Source organism: Saccopteryx bilineata, chromosome 8, assembly GCF_036850765.1.
Source record: "Saccopteryx bilineata isolate mSacBil1 chromosome 8, mSacBil1_pri_phased_curated, whole genome shotgun sequence".
In the NCBI taxonomy this organism is placed as follows: Eukaryota; Metazoa; Chordata; class Mammalia; order Chiroptera; family Emballonuridae; genus Saccopteryx; species Saccopteryx bilineata.
The window spans coordinates 41,737,011-41,750,992 of NC_089497.1; the positions used below are offsets into that span (position 1 = coordinate 41,737,011).

At 38.7% G+C, this 13,982-nt stretch overlaps 1 protein-coding gene across 2 annotated transcripts in view; it reads right to left on the bottom strand.

Moving 5' to 3' along the window:
• LOC136311847 (cell surface glycoprotein CD200 receptor 1-like) overlaps positions 1 to 13,982 on the bottom strand; it is a 46,274-nt gene that overhangs the window by 6,005 nt on the left and 26,287 nt on the right. Inside the window, exons 2-3 of one of the 2 annotated variants that reach the window (XM_066241151.1) lie at positions 10,088 to 10,165; positions 2,653 to 2,700 (exon numbers count right to left, since the gene is read on the bottom strand). In XM_066241151.1, coding sequence (XP_066097248.1) covers positions 2,653 to 2,700; positions 10,088 to 10,165 — 126 coding nt within the window. The remainder of the gene's footprint in view (positions 1 to 2,652; positions 2,701 to 10,087; positions 10,166 to 13,982) is intronic. The other variant, XM_066241152.1, reaches the window with a different exon arrangement.

The following is a 13,982-nucleotide window of genomic DNA, read 5'->3' on the forward strand; positions in this document are numbered from 1 at the left end:
AAACATTTCACATGGACTTTGTTCCCATAGGATCACTCTAATTATGATCATTAAATATAGAAGCCGACTCCTTTTGTCGATCTTTTAAAAAATTATTTCCATTGATTTAAAGAGTGGTGGGGTACAAGGAAAGAGAGAGAGAAAAGCATCAACTCCCAGTGCTGTCTACTTATTCTATTTAGTTGTGCACTCATACATTGCTTCTTCTCTGTGTCCTGACCAGGGAATGAACCCACAACATCGGTGTGCTGGGACTATGCTTCATCTACTTACCACCCACCCAAGGCCCTTCTGTCCATCTTTTAAAGTAAAAATTAAGCCCAGCTACAAACTAGTATTTTCCAATATGGAAAATTTTGTCAATTTCCCCATAAGTTGATAAAATGTGTCCATTGCTGGTAAGTGTTTGCTAAGAAGTGACTCGGTCTATCTATGACAACTCACCTGTAACAGAGGTGTCAGTAATTTCATCACTTTAACATGAGCAGAACCAGCTATAGTGGACAAAATTTTTATGTGAATAAAGTGTGCTTGTACTAAGTTCTGCATTTAATTTCTCTCCTCTCCTCTGCTGATGTCACCTGCCTTTTCTGTGATGTATTCAAGCCTTTGAATTAAAATCACATACCCAGATGGAGAAAGAGGGAGGATTTTAAATAGATCTGAGAGGCTGTTAAACCCATGCTCTTTCCACCACTCCATGTGGCATCCCCTAATAGAGCAAAACTCCAACTCAGCAAAGGCTTATAGGCAAGCAAGAACATAAGAACATGGCTTGTGGGAACAACTAGAGTTTGATGTTAGTTAGCATTCATGTGCACAAGGGAAAGGTGCTGCAAAGATAAGAATAGAAAGAACAGAGGCTGGTGAGGAGGCAAGTTGTAAAGGCTCTCCAATATTCTTGGGTGTTTGAGCTATATGGCCTTTACGTTTTTGCCTAATATTTATCCTCAGGATCTCATTCTTTTTTTTTTTTTTCTGAAGTGAGAAGCAGGGAGGCAGAAAGATAGACTCCCACGTGCACCTGACCAGGATCCACCCAGCAAGCCCACTAGGAAGCAATGCTCTGCCCATCTGGGGTGTTGTTCCATTGCAACCAGAGCCATTCTAGCACCTGAAGTGGAGGCTATGGAGCCATCCTCAGCGCCTGGGCCAACCTTGCTCCAATGGAGCCTTGGCAGTGGGAGGGAAAAAGAGAGACAGAGACAAAGTAGAGGAGGAAGGGGGAAGAAGTGGATGGGGGCCTCTCCTCTGTGCCCTGGCCAAGAATCAAACCTGGTACTTCCACATGCCAGGCCAACGCTCTACCACTGAGCCTACTGGCCATGTCCTGACTCTATTTTTCACAAAAGAAATTAACTAGCTAGTCATATGAACATGCATTTTAACAGGACCGCAGCATCCAGAGAAGTAACTCCAATGATGAAAAATCTAAGCACAGTGAATATTCTATATTCTTTCACCTTCCTCCATTCTATAATTTAGACTTAATCACCTCTCTCCTCCATAATAACAGTTCTTATGGAATTGCTATTATTTCATCCAGTCTTTTTCCTCCTTTTTTCTTTTTAATGTCTGTAGTGATTATTTACAATGGCCAGTCACTCCCCCACATTCATAGGGTTTAGCACCTAACAAAACTCTTACACTCCTGTGATCAGCTAGGGTGATTTCTCCTCCTACATCACTGAAGAGATAGAGGGTAGAGTCCCACTTTTGCTCCAGAATCAGCAGTCATAACCCATCTTTTCTGTTTTTTTTGTTTATAAATATATCCGAGTTTCATCCAGCCTTATACACATAGACAAAGTCTAATTGGATTTTGAACATTTCCCTTCTTTTCACTACCATCTCCTGGTTTAGTCCCCATTATCATGAACCTAAACACGGGAAAAGCCTCCTAACTTCTGTCTTCTGTCTCAAAACTCTCCTGTCTTCAAGTCATAACTTTACCTTACAATCAGGTATATCATTCTATAACACAGATGTGATTCACTCAACTCTAAGACCCTTGAGAGCTTTCTCGCTGCCTGAAGAAAACATTAGATGCCTTTGTATTGTCTTTGAAAGCCCTCTTCTCCACATTGACCCACCTTTCCAATCCGATCACTCCCGACTTTGCTCTCACATTTCAGAAAGAAAACACCAAGCGCGATAGCATTTCTATGTCTTTCCTCACATTGTTCTGTGGTCTGGTAAGCCTTGCACAATGCTCTTTGTCTAATATAACACCCCTTTTCCTTTAAGACCCAGTTCATGTGATGCATCCTCATGAAGCCCTCTCTGAGCCTTGGTGCCAACAGCTCCCTCCTCTAGACTCCTGGTACATGGGATAGGATAGCTGTGTTTGTGTCTGTGTGCCCCTGAGCTCCCTGAGGGCTCTCTCATAGTCCTACTCATCTTTGTGTTCCCTGTAAAGCCCAGCACCATGTCTGACTGAGAAAGCTCCATAGTTTTCAAATGGAATTCAGCTGCTTTGTGGAAGGAGGAATAGATCATTCAGATTCCCTCACGCCAAAGCATTCAGATCACCATATTCTTCTCCTGGGCACAAGGCTGGCCCTCAGACCAGACTATCAACTATGTTTCCCAGGCAGTTCAACATTCCATCTCTTCACTACTGGCCTCTGGGGGGTGGGGGGAGTATATTACCTTCTGTAAGAGGTTTTGAGTGGTTCTGGCTTCCGTCCACAGGTAAAACTAGAAAAATATTCAGAGAAAACTAAATGAAATCAATTTCAGTTACTTAAACAAAATGGAAGGTGCTATTTTTCCACCAAAACTTATGTACAATATGATAGAAAATCGGTTAACCATGACTAAATTACATTAAAAGCCTTGTGGAACATTTTAGAATTATTCCATCATTAAATGGAAAAATATGTTAACATTTGAAAATTATTCATAAGCTATTAATCAATAATTTCCCACTTAAACTTCTGGTCAAGATGGCCACATAGTTAAATGCGGTACTAAAATCCTCCCCCCACAACATCAAAATTACAACTAAATTATAGAACAACCATAATTTAGAACCACCTGAAATCTAGCTAACTATAAATCCTAAAACTAGGGATTTAAAGAAGAAGCCACACTCAGACCAGTAGGAGGGGCAGAGATGCAGAGTGAGCTGGTCCCAATCTCACTTATGGTGGCTTAACATTGGGAAGACTATCTCAGCTGTGAAGGTTCCCTCTGAGGAGCAATGAATTCCAGCTCACACCTGGCCTCCAAGCCCAGGGTTCCAGAATGAGGAAGAGAAGCCCCCATAGTTTCAGTCTGTAAAAACCAACGTGTTTTGTGGCTTAGTGAGAGGGAGGGCTGTGGAAGTCCCAAGCAGCTCCTCTTAAAGGGCCCTCACACAGACTGACTCAAACTTAACCCCTCTGAGCTCCAGCACTGAGGCAGCAGCTTGAAAGGAACCACGGACACACAGGGAGCGACTGGATTGTCTCACATCAGGATAAGTGCTGGGAGGCAGTTTTCTGTCAATAAAAAGTGCTGGCAGAGGCCACTGTTCCTTTTCTGAAACCTCTCCTCCCTTACAGAGCTGGGAGGTATGAGCCTTACCTCAGTTTCCATCTGCCTGGCTCACACTATTCATTCTGTCTGGTGATCCCATTTCTAGTGGCCTTTCCATACAAACGGCTTCTCTTGTCACATGCCTCAGACTTTACTAAACTCTCTGAAACAAGCAACATCAGGGCTCTGCTTACGCTGTACCTCTTGCTACTAAGTGGTCCCAGGCCTCGCACTAGCAGAAGCCTCCCTTGGTTCACAGCTTGGCCTCTCCTGAGCACCTCCCAGCCCAGCAAAGCAGCAACCATCTGCACTTGCAGCTTGTGCCAGGCGGCCCCGGGGCACGCTCAGGTGATGGATGACCTTGAACCTGCCAGGAGGCCCCTGAGCCAGTGGACAGCTTCAGACCATTCCAGGTTACAACTTCACCACCTCCATGAGTGACACTCTCAAGCGGAGGACTCAGTGGGCACCAAAGCCCTACTGAAGTTAGTCCTGCTCTGTAGGGGCGACTCCTGCACAGAGCTCCTCTACTGCAGTCGGCAAGTCCTTGCAGCAAATCGGCCTGGGACTCGATCCCCCCCCAGTGATGCCAACGATGATCAAGGCACAACTACAACAGCAGAGTGCACACAGGGGCACCCCGGGAGTGCCCAGCTCGGGTGACAGGGGAGGTAATGCCACTAGGCCCTATAAGACACCTAATTCACCAGGCCACTCTACCAAGTCCAGGAAATATACCAGCTCTAACTAACACATAGAAACAAACATAGGAAAGCAGCCAAAATGCAGAGAAAAAACCCCACATCCCAGATGAGAAAAGAGAAGACACCTCCAGAAAAAACAAAATGAAAGCAAGCAAACTATCAAATAGAGAACTGAAGACAATGGTTATAAACTTGTTGAAGGAACTTAGTGAAGACATAAAAAAGAAACAATCAGAAATTGAAGGAGCTACTAACTAAAATGAAGAATAATTTGCAGAAACTCAAATAAAGAGCTTCCCAGACAAGAAAAAGCTAAGAAGTTCATTATCACCAAACGGGTAGTACATGAAATGTTAACGGTCTTCTTGTAAAAGAAGAAGAAAAATTAAAAATATGAACAATAAAATAGCAATCAATAAATATCTATCAACAACTGAATCTACAAAACAAAATAAACGAACAACCAGAACAGACACAAACTCAGAGGTACAGATAGCGTTTTGAGGGTTGCCAGATGGGAGGGTGTTGGGGTGGGTGAAATAGGTGAGGGATTAAGAAGTACAAAGTGGCAGTTACAGAATAGTTATGGGGATGTAGAGTACAACAGAGGGATTAGAATTAATAATATTCCACCAACTATGTATGGTGTCAAATGGGTATGAGACTTATCAGGATGATTAGTTAGGAAGTATATAATGTCTAATCACTGGGTTGCACACCTGAAACTAATGTAATATTGTATGTCAACTGTAATTGAAAAATAAGAAATGATTTTTTTTTAAATCCACCATTAAGAAAATAAAAAGACAAACCATAGACCAGGGGGCAGGGATGTCCCATTAATGAGACAGTTTGTTCTGTGTGAGGTGACCTTGCCTCCACCCCTTCCCTAGCCACAGTGGATTGGCCCATCACCGGCACCGCATGTGAGCTGGGCTGATTACAGTCCTTTCTCCAGATGACACCCCTGATTAAAGCTGTTTAGTCCAGTGGTGGGCACTCACCCAGCTGGACAAGTCAGAGTTTTTCTCAAAAATTTTGGAGCCAGATCTGAGAACAGTTTATTCTTCTTCCTTCCCCATTTTTCCTACAGTGATGCTTAATGTTATATCATTCAGGCTAGGCCACAGTTCTTAGATATTGAGTCAAGCATTATTCTAGATGTTTCTCTGAAGATATTTTTTAGAAGAAATAAACATTTAATTCAGTGGACATTGAGTAAAACAAATTAGACTTCATAATGTGGTGAGCCTCATCCAATCAGTTGAAGGCCTTAATTAAAAAAATAAAAAGGCTGACCTCCTGGGAAGGTAATTCTGCCAGCAGACTGCTTTCAGCCTTGAATCGCAACTCTCTCCTGGGTCTCAGGCTGCTGGACCACCCTGCAGGTTTTGGACTTGCCAAGCTTCTGTAATCACGAGAGCCAATTCCTTAAAATCTCTCTCTCTCTCTCTCTCTCTCTCTCTCTCTCTCTCTCTCTCTTTCTCCACACACACACACACACACACACACACACACAATTCTATTGTCTTTCTCTGAGAAACCCTGACTAATACATCTAATACCCTGGGAAGAAGAAAGCAGAGCTGAGTGCGCAGAGAGGAAGAGAGAAAGACAGAAAGAGAGAGAGAGAAAGAGAGAGGTGACAGTCTTCACCTAGCTCTAATTTCTAATTCCATAGTTCCCAAGTCCCCCACCCCCATGCATCCCTTCCTTTGGGTTTTACAGAGTTTCTGGTTTCAAAAAATCAAAGTAGTCCTAATCAACTGCAAGTTTAATTTCTGAAAAATGTCTTTTTTGTAGTATTTTTTAAACATAACAATGATTTTTAAAATATTTCTTTTATTTAAGGGCCTAAAGTGTTCTTCCTCTGGGTTTAACCATTCAATATGCATTTACGAGCTCTCTGCTTATAAAAATATACTTGCTCCCCATTCTAATTTTGCACCCAGTTATATACCACATTAAGAAATAAAGAAATTTAGTAAAGGTCTTAGAAATAAGCGGCAAACAGACCTCTGAAATTACTTGGCTTTTCTAGGCAACTGTTATTGGCTTGGGATTGAAAGAAGGCAAAGAATGAGATTATAATTATTACATTTAGTTTATACAAGGCTCAAGAATCTACTCAAGAAACAGATAAGAAGTCAGAGCTGACCTCAGAGGGCTTATCCATTAAAGCTACGACTTAGATATTCTAGAGTCTAAAGCTTTAAAATTCATAACACAAAATATAGCTTAGCCTTTCCAGATTTCTCTCATCCCACCACACCCAGCTTCAAAGTGTTCTGGGGTCTGTCAGTCTCTTCAATTGTCAAACTCACGACCAACCAAGACTGTGTTTATAATGGGAGAAAATTTAGGATGTGGGTACTTTTGATTATGGTATTGTTGGAGTTTCCATTTAGAAGCATCAAGAAGAAAATTTGAAGTTTTATTAGGATTAAGGGGTATAAGTAAGGTAGGGTTGGAGCTCTAGAAGAAAAAATCCAGGATCTGTAAACATTTTTCATAAAGGGCCAAAAAGTAAATATTTGAGGTTTGGCAGTCCATATGATCTCTGTTGTAGGTATCCTTCTCTACTGTTGCATCAAGAAAGCAGCCATGTGTAATATTTAAACAAATAGGCACGGCCTTGTCCCATAAAATTTTATAAATATTTACAAAAATATGTGTCTGGCTAGATTTTGCCCATTGGCCATAGTTTGCTGACTCTTAATTTAAAGTACGGGGTTTGGTTTGCTCTAATTTCTTGCATTAATCACAATTTAAAACTATAAACATCTATTGCTTCCTTTACCGTTTGAAAATAAGCTAAATCTCTACTAACAATTCCAAGTTCTCCCTCAAATTAAATGAATTTCTTATTCTGTTTTTACCATAACTAGAAACTTCCTTCCTTCTTTCTTCCCTTCCTTGCTATCCAGCAGGAACCTGAAGAATAGAAAAACAGCAGATGGCAGCCATGAAAGACAAAGGTTACTTCAGTCGATGAGGGCTTTTTGTTGTGAGTATTTTGGCCTCTACAGCACTGAGATTTCTCTCTGGTTCAAAGGTATAGGTTTTTGTCAATGCAAAGTTCAAAGGCACAGCATTGATTGATGCCTTTAAAAGGATAGTCAAAGGTTTTTTTTCTCTGTTTGGATTTTACTTCATATGCCTCATAGAAATAGTTATTTTAGTGACAAAGAAAATATTTTTCATGCTCTAAACTGTTAAATTGTTGCAATTTCTGTGGATTCTTATTTCTGCAAACTCTTCTGAGAATATTGGCAATTTGGCCACATCAGTCATTATTAGATATAACTAAATAAGTGTCTAGAAACTAACAAGATTATGTTAGAAAAATCTGGTCTTGAATTAAGCAGTGTCTTAAAAATTGACTTGAATGAAGTCTTCAAGCATTTTGGGTTTCAATGATCTCCCAGTGGTCTTAAATGTGGAAGAGACCTTCTACTTAATAAGAGTTTTCCCAGTGAATGGAGACCCATGCAAAAATTGGCCTCTCAAACCAGACACCAAATTCTCCTACAATCAAGCAAAATCCACCTTCTTCCAGACAATATCCTGAGAAGGAAAATCAATAAATTATCTCTGCAAGTTCTCAAATCAGAGCTAAAACTCAAAATTTGAAATGTACTCTTCAGTGGCAAAAATGATTGTTTTTAGAAGAAACAAGTAATTATGCTTATTTTCACAAATAGTCCTCTGATTATTTTTATTATATTGGATATACTTTTTAAACTTTGTTCATTTTTAATATATGAGTCCTTTCATTCTATTGTCTCAATTGGCAGCTGGTTGCTATAGAATGCCAATTGTATTGTATTTTAAGTATCGTGGCTTCATTGAAAATAGAATGTGGCCCTGGTCAGCTGGCTCACTGGTAGAGCACTGGCCCAGCGTGTGGAAGACACAGATTAGATTCCTGGTCAGGGCACACAGGAATCTGCTTCCCCACACCTCCCCCTTCCCATTTTCTCTCTCCTTCTCTCTCTGTCTTCCCCTCTCACAGCCATGGCTTGATTGATTCAGGGGCATCGGCCCAGTGCGCTGAGGATGGCTCCATGGCCTCCACATCAGGTGCTATTATATAAATAGCTCAGTTTTGAGCATAGCCCCAGATGGGGGTTGCCGGTTGGATCCCAGTGGGGGTGGTGCAAGAGTCTGTTTCTCTATCTTCCCTCCCCTCACTTGGAAAAGAAGAAAAATATAAATATTAAGAAGAAAAATAAAGAAAATAGAACACATGCGGTCCTGGCCAGTGGCTCAGTGGATAAAACATCAGCCCAGTGTACGGAAGTCCTGGGTTTAATCCCCGGTCAGGGCACATATGAAAAGCAATCATTTGCTTCTCTTCCCCTCCCTCTCCCACTTCTCTCTCTCTTCCCTTCTCACTGTGCCTCAGTTAGTCCAAGAGATGTCATCAGGCGCTGAAGATAGCTCGGTTGATTCAAGCATCAGCCCAAGAAAGGGGTTACTGTGTGGATCCTGGTTAGGGCACATAAGGGAGTCTGTCTCACTATCTCCCTTCCTCTAATTTAAAAGAAAAAGAGCAAAAAAAGAATCCATCCTTCTTGCTCAGTCTTGCTAGAAGCTTTGTATAGAGTACCAAAGTAGTACAAAAAACATTTAAGCTTCTGATCAGTGCTTCTATGTTCTTTATTTAATTTCTTCATATAAAACCAAATTTTCTCTTAAATTTAGAAGGATTATAATTTTACATTATTAACAGTCAAAATCTAATTTAACTTTTCACAATGTGTGTGTGTGTATATATATATATGTTGAAAAATGTGAATTTTTTTAAAAACATATTTATAGTAAAAAGGTAACTTAATTACTTATTATATTCATTTTCTTGGACTGTCTTAATATATATAACTATAAACTTGGTAGCTTAAAACAATAGAAATTTATTCCTTCATATTTCTAGAAGCCACAGTCTGATATCAAAGAATCTTTCCTTGCCTCTTTCAATTTTCGATTACTGCCAAGAATCCTGTACTTTAGCTTATGATGTATTGTTTTCATTTCTGCCTACATCTTTATGTGACCTTCTTCCCTGTGTCTTCTCTCTAACGACACTAGCCATTGGATTTAGGGCCTTTTCTAATTTAGGATGATCACATCTCAAGAGCCTTTACTTAATTAATTCTTCAAAAATTCCTTTTCCAAATATAGTGACATTCACAAGTTCCAGGTATACCCATCTTTAGGGCGGTTGGGAGTAACCACCATTCAACTACTACATGATACATTATTAACACCCCTGAGAGTTATAGTTTATATGGTTATTTTACTTATTTTATTCTGTAGTTGACTATAAATATAATTTAAACTGTAATTTTCATAGTGAATAAATGAGTATAATTAAGGGGATATTTATTGAGTACAAGAATGTATTTTGAAATCATTGTAATGATTTTTCCATGAAATGCTTAATGCAACATATCACAGAAATAACATTTAAAATACAAAAAAAAGTTAGCTATAATGGCAAACAAAAATTTGGGAGACCATAGAGCTGGCTGAAGGGGGTGGGGGTACAGAAAATAAATAATTAATATCTGCTAAGACCTATTTTAAAGATTATAGAATAATAACATGTTTCAAAAACTGAATAAAAAATATTTTAAAAATTGGTTTCTTTAGTGATGATCATATTTTTTAAATAGTACTAAATAAGTACTGATGTAATTTCAGAATGAATAATTTCCCTTCAATCTTAAACATAAGCAGTATTTTTTAGACAATGCAATCTATAAATGCATATATGACAATTCAAAATCCTAAAATATAAAAACTATATAAGCACCAAGACTCTTGTATTAGAATCATCATTAAAAGATGAGCATTACCCAAACTGCTGTCCTTCCCCTTTTGCTGTGTTGAGTTGCTTGATGTAACAAGAACGTCCACTCCCGCACTTAAGCATGCTGAAATAGGGTGGAGAGAGAAATATGTATTAGTATTTGTGACTCCTAGTTAAAAACTTCATTTACTTCACATTCTTGAAGCCATTTTGGATTGTACAATAGTTGTCAACGAAAATACAAATTATGACAGGCAAGCAAAAGACTCAAACAAAAAAATTTGCTCCAATATGAAATTTTTCTCTTAAGTGTTTTTTTTGTTGTTGTTGTTTTGTTTTAGAAAATTAAATTTAAGAGGATGGCACTGATTAATAAGAGTACACAGGTTTCAGGTAAACATTTCTATAGCATTTGAACTGTTGATTTCATTTGACCTGGTCTTCCTGCCTCTTTATTGTACTCCTACTTAAGTGCCAGAATGCCTCTCACTACTTCCTGTCTTAATATTCAAATCAAAGTATTTCTTCTCCCAGGCTTATCTGCATTTAGACCAAGGGTCCCCAAACTATGGCCCGCGAGCCACACGCGGCCCCTTAAGGCCATTTATCCGGCCCCTGCAGCACTTCCAAAAGGAGCACCTCTTTCATTGATGGTTAGTGAGAGGAGCATAGTTCCCATTGAAATACTGGTCAGTTTGTTGATTTAAATTTACTTGTTCTTTATTTTAAATATTGTATTTGTTCCTGTTTTGTTTTTTTACTTTAAAATAAGATGTGTGCAGTGTGCATAGGAATTTGTTTATAGTTTATTTTATAGTCCAGCCCTCCAACGGTCTGAGGGACAGTGAACTGGCGCCCTGTGTAAAAAGTTTGGGGACCCTGATTTAGACTGTCCCTGTGAAAGAGAAAGAAAGTGTTTAGCTATCTGTTCCAGACCTTTTAGGCACCAGTGCCGAGGCAGAGAAAGTTTAGAAGTACCTGTTCTGTATTGATTAGATGTTGAGGTAGAACAAAAAAATATTTTCCAAAACATTGTTGAAATAAACATTATATAGACAACTATCAATCCTATTCAGATTTTAAAAGGCAAATTCTAATTGCAATTTCTATAAACATAATTTCAGTAGCAAATATTCGCAAATTATTCACTAGGCACAGGAACATTATCATAAACAACACCTCTTCTCTCTAAGAGCTTAACATCCAGATAAGGAGGCAGCTATGTAAAAAATTAGAATGTAAAGCTTTCAGTGAATGATATTAGAAGTATGCATCACGTCCAGAAGTTAAAGGAAGAGCTGTGTAATCTAAGACTCCCTACAATATATGATACTTGAGCTGAATCTTAGTAAATGAGGCATTTTCCAGAAAGATGGAAGGAAAAAGAAAATTGCACACAGAAAGAATGGCATCTTGGAGAGGTATAAAATCACAAAAGATTTTCAAAGAAGTGAAAATAGTTCTGTACTGGCACAAGGTGAGAAAAATTGGATGTATGATAGGAATTGAGGCTAGATATTGTCAGGCTTTACCTGGGGAAGTCACAAAACTCCTAGAAAGTGTTCACAATGAAACAATAAACTTCTAATGCATCTGCAGTGAGAGTATCTGACCAGTAAACAGAGGCGGATTTAACTGTGGGCACACAGGGGACATGACCTGGGCCCCGACTTCTGAAGGACCCCGCAAAACCCCACCTTCACATCTTTTTCTAATGACACCAAGTTTGGTTTCAATGTGTAATTTTAACATTAATACTACATAATATTTTTTACTTATTTAAATATGTGGTTAACATGTATTTTTATTTTCTCTGTCTCTTTCTTTTTATAAGAAGCCCAATATTTTCTTCTGCACCCAGGGCCTCAACCGACCTTAATCGCCTCTGCCAGCAAAAGAAATATTTTATGGTAAATTTAATGCACAGTGTTTTATGGAGAAATTTTGAAACCAGTGCCCCTCTTGGTTGCCATCTTCTTCAATAAAATGTTCTTTTCAAATAATAATTTTGAACACTTACACTAGGAACAGATAGTTGATAATTTGCATATGTTTTATATTTCAGTCTCTCCATCCTGGAAAGTATTATTATCTTTATTTTACAGGTCAAGAAATATAGACTCATGGTGATGAAACAATTTGGACAACTATCTAGCTCAAAAGCCGCTCCAGTTGCCCAATAATTCTTACACAGGTCGATCTTACTACAGTGAACAGAAACAAAGGTTTGGATCCTAAGAAATATACTAAGATAGATACATTATCTAAATTAACAGAAATTGAAGAATCTGATGAATCAAGTCCAAGCCATGTTTTTATGGGAACAATGAAAGACAAAAATCTGAAAAAGAACATCAAATGGTGAGTCCATAAAATCAGGATTGTAACGGCATGTGGATTCTAGAATATGAATTCTGGATCAGAATGGGGAATAGTAAAGGTGAAAGAATTGAGGAAATTGTCAAAATTCATAGACCAAACTCATCATTATCTCACTAAATTGTGAGCTCCTTAAGGGCAGGGATTTTTATTTGTGTTTCTTATTCTGCATTCTCAATGCTTAGAATGGTTTGCACAGCTCCCTGGAATGTGGCTATCTTAAGCTGAGTTAAAAATAAAGGTCTGGAACAGAACTGAGAACCCAGAAATAAATCCACACCTTTATGGACAATTGATATTTGACAAAGGAGGTAAGAGCATACAGTGGAGTAAGGACAGTCTCTTTAACAAATGGTGTTGGGAAAATTGGACAGCTACCAGTAAAAATATGAAACTATACCACCAACTCACACCATTCATAAAAATAAACTAAAAATGATAAAAGACTTAAATGTAAGGTGTGAAACCATAAGCATAATATAAGAAAACATAGGCAGTAAGTTCACTGACATCTCTCACAGCAATATATTTGCTGATTTATCTCCATGGGCAAGTGAAATAGAAGACAGGATAAACAAATGGAAGTGTATCAAACCAAAATGCTTTTGTACAGCTAAGGACAATATGAACAGAATAAAAAGACAAACCACACAATGGGAGAACATATTTGACAATATGTCTGATAAGGGGTTAATAACCAAAATTTATATAAAGAACTTGTAAAACTCAACAACAGAAAGATAAACAATCCAATCAAAAATGGGCAAAAGAAATGAATAAACACTTCTCCAAAGAGGACATACAGATGGCCAATAGACAGGTGAATGTTCAACAAATGTTCAAAAAATGTTCAACATCACTTATCATTAGAGAAATGCAAATTAAAACCACAATGAGATATCAGCTCACACCAGTCAGAATGGTGCTGATTAACAATACAACACATGATAGGTGCTGGCGAGGATGTGGAGAAAGGGGAACCCTCCTGCACTGCTGGTGGGAATACAGACTGTTGCAGACACTATGGAAAACAGTATGAAGATTCCTCAAAAAATTAAAAATTGAACTGCCTTTTGACCCAGCTATGCCACTTTTAGGAATATATCCCAAGGACACTATATCATTGATTAAAAAAAGAAATGCACCCCCATGTTTATTGCAGCATTGTTCACAATAGCAAAGATATGGAAACAGCCCAAGTGTCCATCAGTGGGCGAGTAGATTAAAAAGTTTATATATACATGTACATATATACAGTGGAATACTATGGGGCCATGAAAAAAAATGAAATCTTACCTTTTGCAACAACATGGATGAACCTGAAAAATATTATGTTAAGTGAAATAGGCCAGGCAGAGAAAGAAAAATATCATATGACCTCACTCATTTGAGGAATCCAAGGAACAATGTGAACTGATGCAGGATCAAAGGGACCAGAGGAAAAGAGGACAGATGGAAAGGCGGTGATAGGATGGGATATACCTGAAGGGAAGGGGGGAGGGCACTGTTGAGAGGGGGCAAGGGAGATGTTGAGGGAAATACGGGGATGGGGTCATGCATTC